The sequence below is a fragment of the Colobus angolensis genome, unplaced genomic scaffold, assembly GCF_000951035.1.
Source record: "Colobus angolensis palliatus isolate OR3802 unplaced genomic scaffold, Cang.pa_1.0 Scaffold80, whole genome shotgun sequence".
NCBI lineage: Eukaryota > Metazoa > Chordata > Mammalia > Primates > Cercopithecidae > Colobus > Colobus angolensis.
The window spans coordinates 11,132,138-11,146,959 of NW_012121821.1; the positions used below are offsets into that span (position 1 = coordinate 11,132,138).

Genomic DNA, 14,822 nt, shown 5'->3' on the forward strand with positions numbered 1-14,822 from the left:
TCTCCAGACTTCTTTTAAACCTTTTTAAAAGATTATGCAACATTTTGAGCAACATAATAAAGAAACCAGTAAGTCTTTCCCTACTATTTTATCCTTCTGAAGGAAACATAGAAGAGGTAAACATTTTCTGAAAGGGCCATATGATAAATATTTTAGGTACATAGTCCACATGTTCTCACTTGCAACTGTTCAACTTTGTCACCGAAACAAAAGCAGCTATGAACAAAGTAAGTAAGTAAATAAATAAATAAATAAATAAATGTAACTGTGTTCAAATAAGTATTTTTCAAAATCTGTATTGGTCAGAATTGTCCAGCAAAACAGAATTAATAGAATGTGTATGTGTTTTGCATGCACATAAAGATATTTATTATAAGAAATTGACTCATGTAAACATTGAGGCTGAGAAGTCCAGACCCAGGAGAACCAATATAAGTTTCACTTCCAGTCCACGTCCTAAGGCAGGAGAAGACCTATGTTCCAGCTCAAAGACAGGCAGAGAGAGAGAGATAATTCTAACTCATCTTTTATTCTATTCAAACTTTTAAGGGTTTAGATGAGGCCAATTCATACTGAGGACAGTCAGCCTTATTCAGTTTACCAATTCAAATGTTATCCTCATTCAGAAAAATTATCAGAGACACATCCAGAATCATGTTTGATTAAATATCTTGTCATCCTGCGACCCAGTGAAGTTGACATACAAAATTAACCATCATAAGTCCAACCTTTATCAACATGGCATCCATACACTTCTCCTTAAACCATATTTAATCTTCAAATAAAGACAATAGCAAGATTATAATTCCCTCTAGCATGATTCAACTGTCTTATGTACAACCACAAACATATTAATCTCTTTACGAGAGGACACAAGGTCTTTGAATGATGCTTACTCTTCTCTTGGATATCCTATAACTTAAGTGCTATGATAAAGATGACACATCTTATGTTACATGACAAGGGAATAAGAATAATTCATAAGAGTTTAATAAGAATAAGGAAATTTGGCCCTCAATCCGTATACTTCTGTGAATGTAGATGATTCCATCATTCTTCTTTTTTTCTGTTTTGCTTTTAAAACACAACTAACAATAATTGATGATTAAGGATGAAAGAATTCCTATAGTGATAAAATGGCAAAATGTTTCAACATATAAAAATTAATATTACCAATATTTCATAATGTTGTTTAGATTTAGAGATATGTCAATAAATTCATAAGATAGAGTAAGTTTTATCCTATTCTAAAGTAATTAGATTTTGCATTTTTCTTTGACAGAGTGCTTTTAAAAACATGTGATGAAATATCGATTTTATCCATAGTTGAAAATACTGACATATGAAATTCAAATTTAAATCCTGGGACAATAAACTCTGTAGGCACATTGAATTTTAAGAATCTCATATATATATGACATTGTGCTAAATGCCAATGGTGATACACTCATCTATGTATCTTTTCCATAAAATGCAAGGCATTTGCCTCTTCAGAAAGCAAAAGCCACTCAGTCAGGAAGTGAGAGAAACTTTCTAAGGGCTATGCTAGGGATTTATTGAAAGTTGACTGAAAAAACTTTTAATAGTAGTGGAGGTTGGCTAAGGAAATTAGTGACAAAAGTAGATGCTAATATGAATAAAGATCAAAGATTGGTAAATTACAATAATATAACTAAGAAGGATGTTCTAGGAGCATACAAAATATATGAAGCTAGAATAAAACTAATAATATCTTACAATGGGAATAAATCAAGACTGAAATGATTTTGAGAATTAAAAAGTTAAGAACAGGTCCTTTACTTTTTTTTCTGCCTAAATGAACAAAAGAGAGGCAAAACGCTGTAAGATTAAGTTTCAAAAGAGTAACCAGTGTTTGTTTGTTTATTTATTTACATATTTATTTATTGAGATGGAGTCTCACTTTGTCACCAGGCTGGAGTGTTGTGGCACGATCTCGGCTCACTGCAACCTCCACCTCCTGGGTTCAAGGAATTCTCCTGCCTCAGCCTCCCGAGTAGCTGGGATTACAGGCATGCACCACCGCACCACCACGCCCAGTTAATTTTTGTACTTTTTAGTAGAGACGGGTTTTCTCCATGTTGGCCAGGATGGTCTCAATCTCTTGACCTTGTGATCCACCTGCCTCAGCCTCCCAAAGTGCTGAGATTACAGACATAAGCCACTGTGCCTGTCCCAGTGTCACTTTAAAAACAAGTATCTGTAATTAATATATGAGAGATTCTGAGATAATCTCATGTTAGTGCCTTAATTTGCTCTTTATTTTACATTTACTAGAATTTTTGCAAGAAAATTAATCTCTCACTTGGTGGCATTTGCCAGATGCCCTTCTGTGGAACAAAAAACTTAAAAGCGTCCCACCCACCAGTTTAACAGCTTGACTTAAGAAAATATGAGACAGCTCTTCATGAGAGAAGAAAAATCAAAACAAACCTAATGGATATTAGTAAAATTAGAAAAAAAAAGTGTGTTCAATTATTTACATGAGTTCTTCTTTATAACTTGACGGCAAATAACTATGGAAAAGGAAAGGAATAAAGAAAGATAAAAAGGAACTTAATTTTTCACTGAACAACACAAAACCAATTTGGACAAAAATGTTGTAAAAATAATACCACTTTTGGGCAGAAAGAAATTTTATGTGAAAATCTGATTCTTAAAACTCTCTCAAGATATGTTTCTAAATTAAGTTTATGTACTTTTTGTGGAATGGATGGTTGGTCATCTGAAAAATGTTTCTTGTGAATCTCCAGCATAAAAAAATTAAAGGGCACTTTGTGTACAGCATCACTGTATGTGTTTTAGCACCTGTGGATAGGCAAAAAAGTGCATAGGTTTTATTTTAGGACTTCAATCACTGGTGTATTCTACATTGGCAGTAAGATTTTGATTTATAATATATTAAGATGATTCTAAAATTGTTCTATTCCAAAATGCGTTATAGAAAGTAGTCATTACTGAAAATTAAAAAGTAGACATTATGTAAAAATAAGCCAGTAAGTTACAGAGGGAAAAAGAAATTAGGAGTTAGAAGTCTTAACATTTAGTCCTAACTCTACCTCCAATTCACTTAACATATCTGACCTTAGTTTCTTTATCAGAAATGAAGATATTATTTCAGTTTCCTCCTTTTTCTCTTAGATGGGAGAAATGAAAAAATACCATGAACTTCTCTCAGAGTCCCGTATTCAGCTGTCCCTTGCCATTGGTTCACTCTGACATGTACTAGCAACTACTAGGCATGTTTTACTAATCAAGACAAGTCTAAGAAATAGTTTACATGTCGTGGTAGAAATTCCTCACCAACTGTCAGAGTGCATGATTGTGTTTGGCAAAACTAGGGTTAGCTGGATCAAGATTTTCTAAAAAGTTAGCAGGGGAAAGAGCAATCAATATAATGCCATAAAAATATTAAAAATTGATGTAAGAAAAAGTTCCAGAAGACATTTATGTCTAGAAGAAACCTAGCTTGTCAGCCTTGTAAACCTACTCTAATGGCTGAACTTTCTTCAGAATCATCTTTATTTTCAATAATACAGCATCCTAATCTACTAAGATAAATTTTTACCCCAGATTTTAGATATAATAGGGCATTATGTCTGCAACTTACTACCAAATAGATCAGGAAAAAAATAGTAGTTCAAATTTGTGATAAGGAAACTTCAGTGAGAGAAATGGAAAGACATAAAGTAAAAGTGACAAAACGTTCATGAGTAAATCTGAGTGAAAGATAGGTATATAGACAGTATATATTAATATTCTTGCAATATTTTATAAGTTTGAAATTCCTTTAAGATGGAGGTTTTTGATAGTCCCTTTTAACTGTTACTACATCCATGCTTCCTAATCATAAATTATTTTCAGCATTCAAATGTACATTTTTCTAGGTTCATCCTTATATCTACATAAATTATAAACAATTATCTTTTTCTATACTATTATGTAGACTTTTTCACAGAAGATGAGGACATCAATGATAGTCTATTTTTATTTAAGAAATAGTATATCAGCTTCAGAGGCAGTTTCATAAGCCATTTAAAACATATTTTAAAAATACAAATCATCCCCAACTAACAGTAGTTCAACTTATGATTTTTCAACTTTATGATGGGGTGAAAGTGATGTAAGCATTCAGTAGAAATGGTACTTTGAGTACCCATACAACCATTCTGCTTTTCACTTTTAGTAGGGTATGCAATAAGTTACAAGAGATATTTTACTTCATTATAAAATAGACTGTGTTGGATAATTTTGCCCAACTGTAGGCTAACGTAAGTGTTCTGAGCACATTTAAGGTAAGCTAAACTAAGCCATGGAACTTAGTAGGTTAGGTGTATTAAATGAATTTCTGATTTGTAATATTTTTTACTTACAATAGGTTTATAATAACATTAGTCTATCATAAATCAAGGAGCACCTTTATGCTTACACATACAAATGCATGGAAAGTTTTCTAGAGATCTTCCTAAGCCCTTTTAGATCAAACTGGCTCCGAATAACTGACATATTAAAATATCACCTTTTAAAAATGTTTTATTATGCAAACTATTAAAATTGCAACATTAGTATAATATTCTACTTACTAACTATAGGTAGCTTAGAATTACTGTTTCTTTCTCTTTAGTAGATTATAATCTAGAGTTGTCGTAAATACCAACGTTCAATAAATTGCCTTGATTTCAATTTAATAGGGCAGATTCAAATCATAAATTTATTTTAGACATTGTGATTATGGCATCACACCTCAATTTAATATGAAATTGTGGCACTCTGAATTTCATGCAAACCTTAATAATTATTTTCTTCTTATTTTCTTGTTTTTTCTTTTCTTTTTTTTTTTTTTGAGATGGTGTCTCGCTCTGTCGCCCAGGCTGGAGTGCAGTGGCGCGATCTCGGCTCACTGCAAGCTCCACCTCCCGGATTTACGTCATTCTCCCGCCTCAGCCTCCCGAGTAGCTGGGACTATAGGCACCCGCCACCTCGCCCAGCTAGTTTTGTCTGTTTTTTTTAGTAGAGACGGGGTTTCACCGTGTTAACCAGGATAGTCTTGATCTCCTGACCTCGTGATCTGCCCGTCTCAGCCTCCCAAAGTGCTGGGATTACAGGCTTGAGCCACCGGGCCTGGCTAATAATTATTTTCTAAATGCACATTTTGAAAACTGGATTTCAGCAGAGGATGAATTTGAAACTTCAAGCTAACTATGCCTGGGAGAATATGCCAGTATTTACAGTTGAGTTATGACACACATACATATATTTTACCAAATTGTTGATGAAATGCCATAGTTTATTTCTAATATATAGTCTAATGAAAAAGGGCTGTTTAAAAGAGAAGATAACAAGGCAAAATGTTCCCTCCCTCTCTGATTTACTATTCATTTATCTTAAAATACTTGAGTGAGTAAAGAAACATAGAGTTTTAATGAATATTCTATAAGCAAAAGTAAAAGTGGACTTCCTAAAAGTCAACGTCCCTAGATAATTTTTTTAACTAAAAATGATCATTCACAAGCAACATCATTGGATGTTAGGAAAGCTAATTTCAACACACAGTTGGTATTCAATAGCTAGATAATTCTCTTAGCCCTAAAATGTGAAGGCAATTCAAGGTGCTCTAGGGAGCAGAATAGATTAATTTGATAAAGAAACCCTTAGACACCCAGTTTAGGATTTGACATTTGAGCTTCATGGACCAATATACAGAAGAATATACTTTCCTTTTAACTGGGTGGAACCCATTTCCTCAGATTCCTCAATACATAGAAATTTAATTTTCAAAGAAAAATTTAGAAAACATGAGTTAGCCCGTTCATTAAAAAAGTGAATCACCCTCTTGTTTACCTGATAGTTAATGGCCTGATAGTTAAGTTTACCTGATAGTTAATGGCCGAAATATGACAGCAAATAAGGGCTTTTGACTACACTCCCAGGTCTATCCCTTGAAGCACTCTGCCGCCCCACTCTATTTCATGTGAACACGAAAAAGTGTGGCTTTTACAAACATATCTTTTAGGGAATTTCAATCTTTAAAGAAAGCCTTTAAATAACAATTTAAAATGTGTTTCTCTTTGAAAGAGCTTATTCTGTTGTCCATATATTACAATTACTGAATGGAAAGAGAATAATCAAAGACAATTAAAATATCATAATATATTCATTTTACTTGCCTTAATTTGTGCACAATTTTAAGCAATATTTTAAAGATTATTTATAAATAACTAATCTATGTTACTTTCTTTGTATTGAGAAAATAATTTAGATAATAAAAAATTTCTAGGCTGGGGCGGTGGCTCACGCCTGTAATCCCAGCACTTTGGGAGGCCGAGGTGGGCTGATCACGAGGTCAGGAATGAGACGATCCTGGCTAACACGGTGAAACCCCGTCTCTACTAAAAAAATACAAAACAATAGCCAAGTGTGGTGGTAGGCGCCTGTAGTCCCAGCTACTCGGGAGGTTGAGGCAGGAAAATGGCATGAACCCAGCAGGCAGAGCTTGCAGTGAGCGGAGATCGCGCAACTACACTTCAACTCCTGAGAGGTAGAGTGAGACTCTGTCTCAAAAAAATAAAATAAAATAAAATAAAATAAAAATTTAAAAAATCAATTTTAAATGTTATTTTTATACTAAAGGTTTAAGTAATACCTCAGTCTTATTAATAGTAAGCGATCTAAGGAGTTTTTATCAATTTTTTTTGGTGGTATGTTATTGATTTAACGCTGATTTAACATAAAGAGTTTCGTGTATATCTATCAGAAGTAAGACAACCTGGTTAAATGATATAAGTAGAAAAGAGGTGACAAGGTGATGATGACTGTTATTGCAAATATTTGATGTCATGATAGTGTTCCTTTTGTAAGATGAAATGTAGTAAAATACTGACAGGAAGTCTAAACCTAGACATGATCCAGATTATTTGAATTTCAATTAATATGAAGCTTTTCTGTATATATTTTGAAATATATTTTTATTGATGACTCCTCTTAATTACATAAATTGAGTACTTGTATTCCAACTTTCACAACACAAGGAGGATTTAAGGGACAATCTTCTTCTCTTCTGTCAAAATCAAACATGCAAAGACTCTCATGACAATTTCCAAGAACAAATTATATGGGAGCCAATCACTATAAAGAACAAATGTCCACTATCAAGCCCTTCTAATTCCTTGCTACTTATAATGTGGTCACTAGCACATATCAAAGTATGTTAGAAATACAGAAAAGGAGGCCCCATCCCAAATTTACAAAATCATACTCTACATTTTTAAAAGATCTCTGAGTGATTCATATACATGGTTTTAGAAGCACTGCTTTAAATTTGGAGAAAGCATGAGAAAGACGGAATTTGTGTAAACAATTGTATTTATATCTATTTTCTCATGTAACTAAGTATGCTACAGTACTAGTTATACAACAGAATATTATATACTACTGTATTTGTCAAGCACTGTATGAAGACATTCATAAAATTGATTGCCATGTTTTAAATCTCACAACAAACCTATATGATGAGAACTGTTATTGACATTTTGCAAAAGGAAAACTGAGATTTACAGAAGTAGACATGACAAGATCACACAGACAGTAATGGGTAGGAGACAGTCTGACCAAAGAACTTGTGCATTTAATCATTATACAGGCTAGCATGTGGCTATGCGGAGATTTCAATTTATATCAAAATATGATATATGTTTTTTGAATGTAAAACATATAAATTATACAAAGACTATGACGAATAAAAAAATCCTGCCCCATAGTTCCAAACAACAACAACAAAAAACTTATAGTACATAAGTCTTAAAGCCTAGGCTTTCAAAATGCTCCCTATCAGCCAATTTATGTTTTTTAAAATGGTAAGATTCGCAATCAGAAAAGTTTGCATGGGTACAAATACTGGCTACTCATAAACAAAATAAATTTAATCTTCTATTCATGAAAACAAAAGAGTGAGTGATAAGATTTGGTTCTTTGTCCCTACCCAAATCTCATGTCTAATTGTAATCCTCACATGTCACGGGAGCTGGTGGGAGGTGATTGGATCATGGGGGAGTATTCCCCCTTGCTGTTTTTGTGATAGTGAGTTCTCATGAGATTTGATGCTTTAAAAGTGTGTGCCACTTCCCCTTTCGCTCTCTCTCCCTCTTGTACCATGTGAAGAAGGTCCTTGCTTCCCCTTCAACTTCTGTCATAATTGCAAGTTTCCTGAGGCTTCCCAGTCATGTTTCCTGTTAAGCCTGCAGAACTGTGAGTCAGTTAAACCTGTTTTCTTCATAAATTACCCAATCTCAGGTAGTTTTTAATAGCAGTGTGAAAAGGAATTAATACAGTGAGATATTAAGAATGAATTCTAGGCCAGGCAAGGTGGCTCATGCCTGTAATCCCAGCATTTGAGAGGCTGAGCATTTAGTTGCACCTGGGCCAGAGGGCAGCTAAAAGGCCTGCAACCCGGGAATCACTTGAGTTTAGGAGTTCAAGCTGGGGCAACATAGCAAGACCTCCTCTGCTGCTAAGAAAAGAAAAGAAGAGAAGAGAAGAGAAGAGAAGAGAAGAGAAGAGAAGAGAAGAGAAAGGAAAAGAAAAGAAAAGAAAAGAAAAGAAAAGAAAAAAGAAAAGAAAAGAAAAGAAAAGAAAAGAAAAGAAATTAGTCTGGGGTTGTGGTGCACCCCTGTAGTCCCAGATACTTGGGAGGCTGAGGTGGTAGCATTGTTCGTGCCCTGGAGATCCAGGCTGCAGTGAACTATGATGGTGCCACTGCACTCCAACCTGGGCAATACAGCGAGATCTTATGTCGAAAATAATAATAAAGAAAGAATAAATTCTAAAATATTTAGATGTTCAGATGATCATATACATTAGAAAATAAGTATTTTATCTGATTAAAAGATACATGTCTCTCCTTTAATCTGGACGGAAAAGTAAAGAATCAGACAGATATAAACATGTATTTTGTATTTTTCTTTCATTGGTTAACAATAATTTCAAAATAAATTATAAAGATAATACAGACTGCTCTATTTCACAGCAGTTCTTGGGACCAAAAAGTGAGCAAAAAATAAAGGAAATACTACAGCGATTTTTCTTATATTCAAGTTCATAACTAATATGATTAAAAATAGTTAACATTTACTGAACCATTGCTCACATGTAAGGCACTGTCGCAAGATTTTTAAAAATATAATTTAATCTTAACCATGAAATAAGAATTAAGCTTTTTTTTCAGATGAGGAAACACTAAACTGTTAAATGTTGGCTTCGGGATTTAAATTTAGGTAGACTGGCTCCCGTTCTCACAAATCATGCATATAATTTTAGGAAAAGTTTTCTCTCCCATATATTTAACGTATTTCAGATTTCCTCCCTCTTTAAGACAGAATACACACCTAATTTTTTTCTCTGAATTATTTTAGAGGTGTACATTACCATCTCTTTATAGTCACATTGCCTTAATGATCTTATAAGTGAGATAGATGCCATGGGTTTATTTGATCAATATATATGAATTACGCCTTTAGTGCCAAGTTTCCAGTTTTTTCATTCAAAAAAAGACCGCAAGATAAATTATGCTGTAATTTGTTTCCTTGCACCATCTAGTGGATTTAAATGACAACTGCGGCATTGCTATAAACGATTCACTAGTCAATCATGTAAGTCAAACTTTCAAACACATCCGGAGAACTGTTCCTAAAATGTTTCCAATCACACCACAACAGTGCATATTATTAAATTTTTCCGTTTTTCAGAGGATATCAGTTAAGCTTGGCTGCTGAATTCATTAGCGAATGTTTAAATTACAAATAAAGTAACATAAAATAATATTCTCGCAATCGTTTAATAATCGGAGATAATGGAAGTCGTACACTATGTTCACTGCATTCCTTTTCACAAACTCAAACGCTCTCACAGCCGCAGCGCGCTGAGAGGCTCCACGAGTCTGCGCGGAACCAGTGCGCAGGCGCTCTGAGGAGCGGAAGCGGGGAGGCGGGGTTAGACTCGACAGGGGAGCGGAAGAGGCCCCGGCGGCTGGGTGAGGCGCTGAGACGGTTTGGCGGTGTGTCCTGGGCCAGGCGCAGCTACAAGGCCCGCAACCCGGGATACGCCAAAACAAACAGAAGGACTTGGGATTCCGGAGCAGTCGCCCCTGTTGCTGCTGCTGCCGCCGCGGACACCACCGACCCCGCTGCCAGAGGACTGGGCTCTGAAAGGCGTCTAGGCCTAGGCGCGGCCCGCGGAGCCAGACGTGTTGCTGCCGTGAGTAAAAGGAGCGCCCTCTCCGCATTCGTTTACAAATTAAAATGGAGGAAATTTCGTTGGCCAATCTGGATACTAACAAGCTAGAGGCCATCGCTCAGGAGATTTACGTAGACCTGATAGAGGATTCTTGTTTGGGATTCTGTTTTGAGGTGCACCGGGCAGTCAAGTGTGGCTACTTCTACCTGGAGTTCGCAGAGACTGGTAGCGTGAAGGATTTTGGCATTCAGCCAGTGGAAGACAAAGGAGCGTGCCGCCTACCGCTTTGCTCCCTTCCCGGAGAACCTGGGAATGGGCCTGATCAGCAGCTGCAGCGCTCACCTCCGGAATTCCAGTAGCTGCAAAATGAGAGTCTGAAAGTGGCCAGGACAATAACATAAACTGGTCCTGTGGCTTGGAGGAGTAAGCTAAGTAGAAAAAAAGTAGAAAAATCAGACAAAAGTTCTAATTCCCCTTGAAGATACTAGCATTTAAAAACCCAAAGTGGATAATTTAGGAATCCTTTTTTTAAAATGTATTACTTGGAGCAAGCTTTGAAGGCCTGGGCAGGAGGAGCTGCACAGCCTGTGGGCCATGCAGTGCCTGTTGAAATACACCAGGATGTGCGCAAGATCCTGTAGTGCCCCCCAATGCACAGGTGAGCAGTTGTGTGCCCAGCATATAAAATTTTTGGTTCCTCAGCCTTTCTGTCTGCCTGATGTCAAGGGCTTCCTGGACAGTTTGGACATCACAGTTCGTCAGGCCGTAATCAGTGGCCTGCAGTGGGACTGCCCCTTTGATATCTGAACCTTTGATACGGGCTTCTCTGAGACAAGTAAATGTCAGGTGCAAGATCTGGATACTAACATTTTCAATTTGTGAAATCCAAGGAAAAGAAGTCTCGAGTTTGATAGGGAAGCTCTGTAGCCTTGACTCCAGCAAGAAGAAAAGGTCAAAACCACCTATTTCCCAAAAGTCCAGACTTTACAATGATTCAGCTGACTTGAGGACAGCGCCTAGCATTTGACTGAGCAGAGCCCTCTTCCTTGCCCTCCAACCTGGTGGCATAGGCTTGGCAAATGGACAACTTGGTTGTCCAGGCAGGCTGAGGATTCGATTATGATCCCCTGGGGAGGTAGCAGGGACCTCTGCAACTATGCACGCTCTCTCAAACTTCAAGATTCATGTCTGGATGTATTATGCTGTGGACATAAGTTTAGTAGGGAAGTCACTTCCTACTCTGAGTTACTGGTTACCTAGCCAGTCCATGAGTATGACTTGGTCATTAAGCCAGTTCACTACCTGCTTCGCACCCTGGGGTCAGGACTGAACTATAGAAGAGCATCATGGCTGTGCAGGAGGCTATGGTTTGAAAACTGAGCCCAGAGGGCACTTTCAGCTGCCCCCAATAATGTGAATGGATTAGTGCTAGGAGCCAAGGAGCAGGACTGGATTATCTCATGTGACTGTGTGCAGAATCCTGTTGAATGTCCCTGTTTCTTTGGTTGGGTAGTCAGAGCTCTGCTATGGTGAACATCCAGACTGTCACCACCTTCTCTCTGCCCCTCGAAAGGGGCAGTCCTTTCCACTTGGTCCCCTTTGGATCTTGACAAGAGGAGCAGTCCTTTTATTGTTAGATGTCAGAGAAAGACCTCCAGAATCTCCTGACTTTAGGGAGCGGTATAGGGGAAGATGGGAAGTAAGAGCCACATATCAAACTACCCTCCACTTTATTCCCTGAGCGAGGGTTTATGAAGTATAGAGGGGTGGGAGCCCCGAGGTGAGCGGAACGGTGCTGCTTTATTTGAAATGTTTTCTTACCTCATTCTGTGCCCCAGTAGGGGGTCCAGCCTCATCTGTCTGGCTTGGCCCCATGTTCCTCCTGTCCCTTGCTCCACTGCCTATCTGGTGCCCCAGGTGCTGCTTCCACTCCAGCTCTCACATTGACCAGTTTCAATTCAGCTCTTAATGCTCCTGCTTCTGAAGCCTGCTCAATTTCTTTTTTCTTGGCCTCTGTTTTTGTTTCTTTTTTCTTTATTTCTTTTGTCTCTTGTTTTTGTAGAAGATTCAGAAGAGAATCTTTCTTACGGCTCCCTCTGTTGGGATTGGAATTGGAAGAGAACTTAATTTTTTGTATTTAAAATGCAGTATCATGCCTAAGCATTTCTCTTGTATAGGACTGCCTTGCTAGTGTGCCCTCTTGCTGTGTCTTACTTCATAAGGAGTTGTATCTTCCCACCTCCATTTCAATACTGCTTGTTAGGACCTAAGCAGAAGAGCAGTAAAGGCTGATTGACACACGGGGATGGAGTTGGTCCTTATCCGTTCTCTAACCCTTGCTGTGCATGTATCGGACCTTATCCCAGAAGGTACTGTTTAGACTGTGTAGACTGATTTAGATTACATACTGTAGAGGATTAAGGAAACCATAGAGATTGGGCCTTGGAACTGTTACTGCCTTCTCCTAGAGTTGTCCTGATCAGGCTTGGGGCCTAGTTACAGATTAGTCTTAAAGAGTCGCAGTAACTTTTAAAAAAATCAAACCTTGCAAGAGCTAAAATAATTTGGAGATATCTTTGCCCTTGACTTGTAGACCTCTAAGAGGATGAAGAAAGGAGAGTCTAAGTGAGACTCTGGCCTACTTCCTAACAATGTCTTGGAAGTGGGATGATAGTAAAGGAGAAAGGCCACGGTCCAATCCCCCTACCTTCAGATACGGAAGTCAAATCCTGAAATTACTGTTTTCTTTCTGGCCTTTTCTCCTGGTTAGAGGAGGAAGTGGGAAGTAGTTTTGAGTAATACTTTGTTCATATTACTCTCTTTTTGTTTTTGTTTTTATTTTGTTTGTTTCTGGCCCCTCTACCAATAGGGCAATAGCCCCCTACCCTGGATGGGTATAAGGTGGGCTTGGTCCAACAGGTGCCCAGAGGGTACAGAGTCCTTTCTGGGGAGAGAATGCTCCCTACCATATAGTTGACAGTGGTTAGGAACTCTCCCTTTCCCTACCTATCTTCCTTTTAACAGCAGAATTCCTGTTTTTCCCTTCTTGATTAAGTGTATTGATCACCCTGCAATCCTATTATGTATCTGAGTGTGTGTGTGTGTATGTATGTATTATGGGGGAAGGGGGGGTTCTTTAAAATTTCTGTGGTTTGTGGCTTTTTCTTCCATACATTAGTTCCCACCATCGCATGCCCAGGGACCACTGCCTGGCATTATCGCATGCTGGGATCATCGGGGGAGGGTAGTGAAGCTCACCACTGTCCTTTGTTTTGGAGATTCTTATTTTTGCATAAGTAGTCCATCCTATGCAGATAGCTGACTAACTGTATTCCCCTTTCCCCTATGGCTGCTGGTGTAAATAAACTGCATCTCCCCATTGGTAAACAGTAATAAACAAAATTTTAAAAAATGTCTATTTGGACTCTATATTCATCTTTTAAAACTGTATGTTTTCAGGTATCGACATAATAAGATAAATGTTGAATTAATTGCTATTGAACCTTAATACTTTCTCCCTAACAGGAGTTCTTTCAGAATAGAGAAACTGTCCACCCTTGTTTCTCAATTTGGCCTGCAAATTTAAGGGTATCATACGGTGAAAGAGTCAAACCATATACAATCATCCCTTTTCCATATGAGGTAAGAAGGTGGTAAAGTAAGTCCAGTGCTGTCAATAAAAGCCCACTGTGAAAGATAGTTCCATTTGAATTGAACTCCATATATCCTAGTATGTACATTTTACCATCTATTTAAGCTGATATCCTTGCTCTCAAAAGGTAAGTGATTCACAGCAGACGATGATTCTGCCTTTGTAATTTTTTTCTCAATACTTAAAAAAAATTTACCTCAACAATTTAGATCTTTAATTTCATTTTTAATATTAATTATGAAGTTTTTCATCCCATTCTTAACCCACAGTTTGAGTACTTTCCCTAGAAACTACTTAGTGATCTTGTGTCCTAATAAGTCTCTTGCTAAGTGTTCTAATTTATTAAAGTTTCATATTGGAAATGATACTGAGATTAATAAAAATTTCAGAAATGGGTCCAGAGAAGAATCTCTGACTCAATAGGATACCTCAGGGAAGCTTATAGATGTGTAACATAGTATTGAGTCTCTAGGAGCACTCAATGTACTTGTCACTGTCCAGTTTAAATAGACCAGGGCCAACGTGGTGATTTGGGAAAACTTAATTTGACGTGTAAAACCCATGATGCAACCATAGCAAGAGAAATTCTTCAAATGAAATTTCACCAAGATTATTTTGCCTTAAGTAAGGTTTCTACTACTTTTATTAAAATTCACTGTTGGGATCTACTATCAATTAGTTTTCAAATGCATCTGCAGCAAATCCTTTTGATTCCTATTTTGTAGGTTTGCAGTTTAATATATTTAGTGCTAAGCTAATTAGTTTTCTAAAAAGATAATTGCAAGACCCATGCTTTACCAAATACTTGACAATGGGACTTTGAAGGTTATTATGTTTTCTAATTAGTATGATCTTTAAAGAAAAAAAAAAAAAAGAAAAAACGCATCACATACCTTTTAACTACCCATGTTTAACTTCCTAGATT

The 14,822-nt window shown here is 37.1% G+C and overlaps 1 protein-coding gene across 1 annotated transcript; it reads left to right on the plus strand.

The window, feature by feature from the left end:
- Nucleotides 1-9,974: 9,974 nt before the first annotated feature.
- Nucleotides 9,975-13,659, plus strand: ATXN7L3B (ataxin 7-like 3B). The gene is made up of 2 exons (XM_011929349.1): nucleotides 9,975-11,715; nucleotides 12,163-13,659. The coding sequence occupies exon 1, from the start codon at nucleotides 10,311-10,313 to the stop codon at nucleotides 10,602-10,604; it is 294 nt and encodes a 97-aa protein (XP_011784739.1). The 5' UTR covers nucleotides 9,975-10,310; the 3' UTR covers nucleotides 10,605-11,715; nucleotides 12,163-13,659.
- Nucleotides 13,660-14,822: the final 1,163 nt, after the last annotated feature.

Bases quoted from the DNA above. Each gene is read 5' to 3' on its own strand.
- ATXN7L3B (XM_011929349.1), top strand. From the start codon at position 10,311: ATGGAGGAAATTTCGTTGGCCAATCTGGATACTAACAAGCTAGAGGCC.